We start from the raw sequence: 9422 nt of genomic DNA on the forward strand, positions 1-9422 counted from the left end.
AAATATTATATACACATTTCGATTCCGATTCCGATTCCCTTGTGCGAATTAAACTAACCCTAAACCTTTTATGCATCTTGCATTACCGTTTTCAATATTTGAAGTCGAATATATTAGACCATCTGCCTCAAGTTATTATATTTACGATAAAGTGTTTTTAATATTTAATTTATTATGAAGAAATTAAGAATATATACTTAAAAATTTTATTAATTACGAACAGTTAAATTTAAAAAATTATAAGAAATTAAAGATACTTAGCAAGCCAATGACCTTGTGGTTAAGTGACATGTAGGCACTGTTTGGTAAATGGTTTTTAGTTGATAGTTGTTAGCTGATTGGGTTAGAGAGTATAATTAGTTGATAACATTAGCTGACTGTAGAAAAGTGTTTGGTAATTAATTAGCAGTTAGCATATAGCTATTTGGTATAATTTCTTTTTTGAAAAACCTAATTGAAAATGTTGTTTTGAGTAACTTTTTGAATTTTAACATTTTAGAGTTACAAAAAGTTGATTAACCAAACACATATATTTATTTTTTAACCAAGTCAAATAGCTAATAGTGGTCAAATAAATCATAATTGACTGATAGGCTAACTATTTTAGCAAACAGGGCCGTAGTGACTCTTCCGAATAGGAGGTCATGAGATGAAAGTGCAAAAAAAACATACTAAGCAAAATAAATAAATAAAGTTTGTTTAACCAAACGTATTGTGCGTTTGCACCATATAAAATGATACAAAAACAGTACTGTATTTAAAACATATCCCAAACAGAATATTGTTATTTGTGGACCAATTTTCCCAACCTTAACCTAAGTATTTAATGTATTGAGATCCCATAATTTATCACTTCATTCTCCATGTTTTTTCCCCTAAAATATGGAAAGGAAAATATATATATATATATATAGAAATAATTTCAGGTGCGGCCGTGCTCTCCCGTGCAGCCGTGCGGTCACACACCACTCAATGTTACGAAATACACCACTCAATGTTAAAAAACATACCACAATGAAACACACCACAATGTTAAGAAACACACCACAGTGCATATTTGTGTGATGTGTTTCTTAACATTGAGTGGTGTATTTCGTAACATTGAGTGGTGTGAACCGCACGGCCGCACGGGAGAGCACGGCCGCACCTGATCATGACTCTCTATATATATAGGGTTATGTTAAGGTGTGGCCGTGCCTTCCCGTGCGGCCGTGCGGTTTACACCACTCAATGTTAAGAAATGCACCACTCAATATTAAGAAATGCACCACATAAATATCATTGAGTGGTGCATTTCATATTAAGAAATGCATTTTCATCATTTCGTAACATTGAGTGATGCATTTCTTAACATTGAGTGGTGTAAACCGCACGGCCGCACGGGAAGGCGCAGCCACATTTGAATAGAAATATATATATATATATATATATATATATATAAAGGAAAAGAAATCAAGATTCTCCCACGTATAGTACGTGATATTCTTCTCGTAAGAACTCCATAGGTCTATAAATAGAACATCAATATAATCAAGCATGCATTCATATCCAACACAACTCAATATTTTGGACATTTCCCTTTCTTTCTCCTCAAAAACAATAATAATTATAATAATATCAGAAATGTTTAGTAGCATCAGCAAGAGCTGGAGATCTGGAAGTGGAACGCAAAGTACGATAGAGTGTTCGCAGTGCTGTCCTGATGGTCACAAACACGTCGAGCCGGCGAGCAGCGATTGCTTTGAGGATCAAACGGCGGTTAAGGATTTGGAAAGCTTGGAGTCGAGTGAGGAATGTGTTGAGCAAGCTGAGAAGAATAACAGCTCTTTCATGCATTCTGTCATCAATATGATCGGAATGCTTATAGGTAAGAGCTTTTTATCATTAAAGCAACCCATCAGCTAAAGATTTTTGCAGTCTTTTTACCATATGGGAGGAAGAAGTAGAAGTGAGAGAAAGTCAACTACTATGTAGTGTGTGATTACACCTCTGTTATCATTTTAAATGGGTTCTTACAGAATCGAACTCGGGCTTTGGCGCATTGATTCTTTAGGCTAAAACAGATTGGGAAAGTGGAGAAAGTCATATTTACTATTCATTGAACTCTTTCTTTATTGCTTATTTTATTTAGTAATTGTTTATTATTTTTAAATTTAAGTTTTTTTTGTTTAATACAGTAGTACTTTTAATGTAGCATCTAAATATATAAATTTTATATATTAATGCTAAACTTAATACTATGAAAAATTAGATTAAAAATAATTTCAATCAAGTCCCGTTCAACGAATCAGACAATCAAAATGGGACGGAGGTAATATATTTAGCCCCAGGTGGCTAATCAACCGGGCCTAGTAGATTCCAAAAAAACTCTAATTACTGCAAATACAAATTTTTTTTCTGTCCTCCCTTCTTTCCCCTACAATAACTAACCCTCTCTCTCTTCCATTAAAGCAAAAAAGATCCTCACAAAATCTAAGTTGGGTTGCTCTTAGTTAAAACTTAGAGCACTTCTAGTTAGTCTATGTTGTATAGTCCCTGCTAATTTATTGTAGGGTTCTGATTTTCCGTTTGTACTATTTTCTGTGTTTTGGTGGTTTACTCTATATATGGCCGGGTTTGGAATCTTTGAACAGGTTTGGGGCAACTGTCAACTCCATATGCTTTGGAAAAAGGAGGGTGGATTTCAGCATTCCTACTAATAGGACTTGGAGTAATATGTGCTTACACCACCCACCTCCTGGGAAAATGTCTGGGAAAGGACCCAAAGTCAAAAGATTACAAGGATATTGGGCAACAAGCATTTGGAACAAAGGGGAGAATCTTGGCTGCATCTTTCATCTACCTGGAAATCTTTATGGCACTTGTCTCTTACACCATTTCCCTTCATGACAACTTGGCCACTGTGTTTTTGGGCACTCACCTCAAACTCACAGGTAATATATATATAGTATAATATAATGCATATGCACCTCCCAATGCAATTCATTGTATTGACACTTCTGATCTATAACTCAAGTGAAAATCTATTCCTAAGAAAAAACTGATTTAAGAATTCATTTTAGCGGGTCCATTTAAGAAAAATCAACCATTCTAAAGGAAAGGAAAAAAAAAGTTATTAATTTCTTAAATAACTCAAACTTTAAAATTTGTCACGTACAATTGTGAGGTGTATAAAGTACAACCCATAATACATATATAGATTTGCTATTTAATGTGTAACTCTAATTCTTACCTGGCCTATTTCTAGATGAGGTACTTTATGGTATTGTTCTTAATTTAAAATTTGAGATATTTATAAAAGTGCCGCCACATTTTTCTCTTATTTTAGAGTGGTTAATAATTTTCAGCTCCTGGAGCTTCTCTCTCTCTCACACACACACACATATATATACCCAGGGGCGGAGGCACCTTATGGGGTAGGGGCCCTGGCCCCCCCCCCAACCCCCCCCTCCCACCCCTACCCCACCTTAAAATATTTTAATAAATGTGTATGTATATATTGATATAGTGGGGATAAATACACTTTTGGCCCCTCTAATTGTTTTTTTAAATAATCTATTATATTTATATTAAGTGAACTCAAAATATATATTAAAGTTTAAATTCACTAAATAGAAAGTAATAAACCAAATAATTAAAGTCACCATTTTCTTTTTATCTTATTTCTTTTATCAAGATTTTAATAATGGAGAGCATCAAATATTCATTTTATTTTAAAAAAATCTCCAAATTTGAGATATATGCTTTAGTTTTATTAGTTATGTTGATTAATTAATTAATGATTTATTGTGTGTTTTAATTATTTATTCACACTTTGAAGATGTACATTTGCTTGTTTAAATTATTAGTGTTGAAATTGTCAAAAATTAATATTAATTGTTTAATTTGTGATATTGATTTTTGTCTTTATCTCTCAAATTTTGAAATATTGTTAATCAGTAAAATGAATATCAATTAATTATGAAAAATTTGGTGACAAAATAATTGACAAAACTTTTTATTTGATAAAAATTGACAATTTATATTTAAATAAATGTTGTTGTTCTTATTGTTTTTGTTGTTATTATTATTATGTTGATGATATTTTGTGTTATATATAAAAAAAAATCTAAAGTAATGATCGACACTCGTGTCAATCTACTCATATAATTATATATTTCATACATTATTATAAAGAGTATAATTAGAAATCATTATCAATAATAATTACAATAATGTATAGTATATATAATAATATAATACGGTTAATTATAATGTTGACTAACACGGCAAATTTTTTCTAACATATTGGCCCCCCCAACTGGAGTTTTCTGGCTCTGCCCCTGTATATACCTTAGGTGAGAACGTGAAAATGAATTACATGAGTACAATACAATCTATTACATGAATACACAGAATCTATTCTATAGTCTCTATATCGTCATCCATACATGCTTAGGAGTAGATTTTGTGCACTCATTAAGCTGTAAATTGCACATTCTCATCTAACACAGGGTTCTGATACTCCATATATATATATATATATATATATATATATATATATATATATATACTCCATTTTAAGAATTGATTTATTGTTACTGGTCCGATCCGTTTGTGACTGCCCACAGGCATACAGTTATCAACTTCCCAATTGCTGACTGTGATGGCGGTTTTGCTGGCCCTGCCCAGCCTCTGGTTCAGAGATCTGTCTTCCATATCCTTTCTCTCCAGCGCTGGAATCCTCATGTCGCTTCTTATTTTTGTGACGGTGGCGTGCACCGCCGTGTTCGGCGTCGTCAACCCTAACCATCACATACCACCTCTTCACCTCCCTAATATTCCTTCAGTTTCAGGCCTTTATGCTTTCAGCTATGCCGGCCATATCGTTTTCCCTAACATTTACACCGCCATGAAGGATCCTTCCAAATTCACCAAGGTAACGCAAATCCAATTTCCTTTACCAAAACTTTCCAACTTACGTAGTATCTTATATTTTAAGAATATTATTTTTGCCAGCATGAACAGCTCAATTAGTTTTTTCATAGTAAATTATATTATAGGTGATAGGATATATATGGGCATAAGTACGACGTACCTATACCCGCTAGGGATATACTTCGTGCAATAAAAAGAATCTTTACTGATCATATTCGATCCCGTCTAACCTCGTCTAACCCGATCTGAAAGCACTTGAGTTTTTGCTTGGAACCGACCCCGGAGCTCGGGTTGTGACCAAATCCTCCCATCGATCAACCGCTTACACTAAGGGGAAAAATCCCCGTCCTTATGGCTATGCCCGACCTCACCAGAAATAGACCTGTCAGGAATCGAAACCCACGCGTGATAGGGTCGCCGACCACGCCAGTGCATGTTGAACGCGTGGCCGGCATGCTAGACACCTGACATGTGTTCCCTAAATAGAGCATTTATTGCTTAGTATCTGGGACTTTTAGATTTTCACCTAATCAATACTAAATCGAGAATCTCCTACCCACTGTCACTAATTCCCGAGCTCACATACCGTAACTACAACATAGACTTACTCGTATAACCGAGTGTATTTACTACATCAATAGAAAAAGACACAAAGATCAAGATCTAACGTCGCAATGTGAAAATTACACTCAATATTTTGAAACACAATCAAAATTTAATAAAAAATAAAAATAATAATAATGTACAATATCTTATGGTCTAATAACACCACTCTTATCTTCTTATCTTCGGTAAAGAAGGTTTTGGTGTTTGTTATAATTCTTTTTTTTTTTTTTTTAAATCTTAAGAGAGTGACTGTTTAAGCTTATTATAAAATTTTGTGTTCAAATGCCATGCATCAAATTTACCATTAAGTTATGAACTTTAAAACTAATAACCAAATATATTCCATCATAGGATTCTCTTTCATTTTATCATGTGATTCATCCAATTTTGGTCACAAGTCGTCGTCACCTGAGGAATAGGATTCTATTCCAAATTCCAAATTAAACCTTCTCTGCTGAACTATTTTAACTTTTTTTTTTCAACATTCGATTAGTAAATATTTGGAACCAGTAGTGCATATATATATTGTGCGTCTATATCTCGGATTATTTGATCCGTAACACTATATGTTAAGATCCAATTTTATTCTGGGGATCATATACTCCATCCAACCTATTTTATACTATCTACAATAAAACTAATTAATAATAGAGTTAATCACATTTTTGGTCCTAGAATTATAGGTGACAATCCACTTTTAGTCATTTTTTATCAGAACATCCACTTTTGGTCCGAGTATTATTGTGACATGACCATTTTTTATCCTCTATCAACAAAATAGTTTAAATTTCGTTAAATACAAGGGCATTTCGATCTTCAATTACGGATTTTTTTCAAAAAAATAAATATAAAAAATATAGTGGGTCAACCTACTTTGTTTAAAAAAGATCTAAATATTCTTGTATTTAATGACATTTCAACGATTCTTAATAATAAATAGTTAATGAGTCATATAAAATGAGAGAGGGTAAATAATATCAACATAAATATTCAATTTTTATGATCATCATTATCGGCCGTATTAGACTTAGCACTCAACTCCTGTGACCTCTTATTTGGAAGAGCTTTAAGGGAGGAGGGTACACGACTACTCACACTAACAAAGCTGGTTAAAGTTATTTGTTTTGACTGATTTATTTAAAACATGTTTTGTAGGTATCAATTGTAAGCTTTTCAATAGTGACCATACTCTACACCGCCTTAGCATTCATGGGAGCTAAGATGTTTGGGTCGGGAGTGAGTTCACAGATCACCCTAAGCATGCCTAGGCATGTCGTCTTCACCAAGGTGGCTTTGTGGGCAACCGTTCTCACACCCATGACCAAATACGCATTGGAGTTCGCCCCATTCGCCATTGAACTCGACCACTCTCTCCCACCTTCCATGAAGAATCACGTTAAGACCATAATTAGGGGTGGCACTGGCTCAATTCTCATCCTCATAATACTAGTCCTGGCTCTATGTGTGCCATATTTTGAGCACGTTCTTAGCCTCACTGGCTCGCTGGTTAGCATTGGGATCAGCATTGTCTTGCCTTGTGGTTTCTACACAAAGATCTTCTGGCCTAAAATCTCAAAGCCACTCCTGATTTTTAATATTGTTCTAATTGTGTTTGGGACAGTTCTCGCCGTGTCTGGAACAATTTCTTCTTTTAAGCTATTACTCATAAGTCTTCAAAGAGCTAGCTCAACCTAAGAACTCTGCAACCAATTTAATTTTCGATTATAAGAGTCATATTGTTAAATAAGTTATAAATCCTGTCATGAAAATATTAAATGTGCTTGAAAAATGTTGTGAACTTATGAAAATAGGCCTTCTATCTTCTTCATCATAAGATATAAGCCTAGTCTATAATTGTAACTCTTTTTTTTTTTTTTAATGTGAGAATATTATAAACTAAATTTTGGTGTGCTGGAATTCTTCTCTTTTTTTTTTTTTTCATTATTATTTTTCCTTTTCCATTTTCTATTTAGTGATTTGATGATGGCCTGGGGTAGAGCTTTGAACATGGTGATGTGCCACTGGGGCATCTCCAATTTGAAACTTTTTTTGAGTATTTTCTCAAAAAGTCTCCATTATCCTTGGAGACTTTTTTTCTATTGAAGAAATGAAACCAAAGTGCGCACTTTAGCGTTACTCACACGCACATGATAAGCATGCATGATCAACGGAAAGTTGAAGTAAGGGACAGTATAAATAGGAAAAATGATGAAATAACCCTGTGAAACAATAATTATTAGATTCTTAAATTATAAAACATTTTAATTAGACACCTCAACTCATTTAATTGATAAAATTGAGTTGATTGGCTAATTACCAAGCATTAACCAATTAAAATGTGTTTACATAGGATCTTTATTCAAATAAATGAATTTAAAAATAAAAAATAAAAAATAAAGAGTTCCGATCCGGACATACCTTCTCCATCAAAATGTTTTTTTTTTTTAAATTATTTATTTGAATAAAGATGATTCCTTATCCACGACTCGGATTCTATGTCATGTTTAACTAGTTATTTATACTTGGAGTTTACAAGCTAATAAGCTTGATTGCATCAATTTGTTGAGTTAAAATGTTTAATTAAAACTTCTTAACAAGCCGTTTGATTGCAATTAGAATGGAATTAGGGGAAAGGAAAATGGTGGGAATAAGGTATTAATTCAAATATTATTATTATATTGATAGATAATAGAATTATTAGAAATTTCAATTCTAATATTTGGTATATATGGTAATTGAAAGAGAATAAATAGTATAAAGACTAAAGTATCGTTGTAGTTGCAATTCTTAAGAAAAGATGTAGGATTATTAGGGAGGATAATTTGGTCATCACACTCAAAAATTTCTTCCCATATATTATGTAATTGTAATTTCTACGGGGGAGGTAGGATTTGCAATTCCTCTAATTTGAAAAATTGTAATGCCATAGAATTACAATTGCTCCCAACCAAACTTTGAAATTTTCCACTTCTTGGAATTAAGTGTGAAAGGTATTGCAATCCCTCTTTACCAAAGATGTCATGAATACAGTTTATAAGTTTACTTGTTGCTTCAAGTATAGTTTGATAGTCTATTTGACTATTTTTTCATTAAAATATAATTAGAGAGATGAAGATAATAAATCAATTGCTAGTTTATTTCTTTTAATATAATTTATTTAAATTTTATTTTTATTTTATTTAAATAACAAAAAAAAAAAACTCTGTTTAGTTTATAACTGAAATTAGAATTCTGTTTTATATTATTGAAGGTATTATTGTAACACTGGTAAGCTTAATGAACAAGAGATTGATTGTATTGCTTTACAAAGTTTAGTACAAGTTTTGAGGAGTCTATCCCCTACTTTTTACAGTAGCATGTGGTACTTATACTAGGCAATTCTTGCATTAATTACAGACTCAACGTTTAATAAGTAAAATCGCTTTACACTAAGGGTGTGTTTAGTTAACACATGAGAATTGAAATCAGTATGGGTATCAAATATTTGGTAAAGGCAATGAATTTTGATGAAAGTATTTTGCATGTTTGGTAGTTGGGTGGAATGAGAATGAGGGTATGTTTGGTAGTTGGGTGGAATGAGAATGAGGGTATGTTTGGTTGACGGGTTTTGGTATAAGGTATGGGTATCAAAGTGAGTGTTATTGTTTGGTTGACAGGATTTTAGAATACTACTATGGGTTTGAAATACCCCATTAATTGAAAAACTCATACCCTTATTAAATAAGGGTTTCATTTCCTTTCCTCATTTCTTCCCCAACTATTAATAATCATTCTCATTCCACCCTACTACCAAACATGCAAAATACTTTCACCAAAATCTATTATGTACCCTTATCAAGTATTTGATACCCACACCAATTCTGATTCTCATGTGCGAACCAAACACACCCTGATTATTC

General features: G+C 32.8%; 1 protein-coding gene across 1 annotated transcript; it reads left to right on the forward strand.

Moving 5' to 3' along the window:
* Positions 1-1574: 1574 nt before the first annotated feature.
* Positions 1575-7218, forward strand: LOC116031457 (amino acid transporter AVT1H). The gene is made up of 4 exons (XM_031273674.1): positions 1575-1867; positions 2634-2933; positions 4611-4918; positions 6679-7218. Exons 1-4 carry the CDS (start codon positions 1624-1626, stop codon positions 7216-7218), a joined length of 1392 nt encoding a protein of 463 aa, XP_031129534.1. The 5' UTR covers positions 1575-1623.
* The last annotated feature ends 2204 nt before the right edge of the window (positions 7219-9422 follow it).

The sequence above is a fragment of the Ipomoea triloba genome, chromosome 10 (genome assembly GCF_003576645.1).
Source record: "Ipomoea triloba cultivar NCNSP0323 chromosome 10, ASM357664v1".
NCBI lineage: Eukaryota > Viridiplantae > Streptophyta > Magnoliopsida > Solanales > Convolvulaceae > Ipomoea > Ipomoea triloba.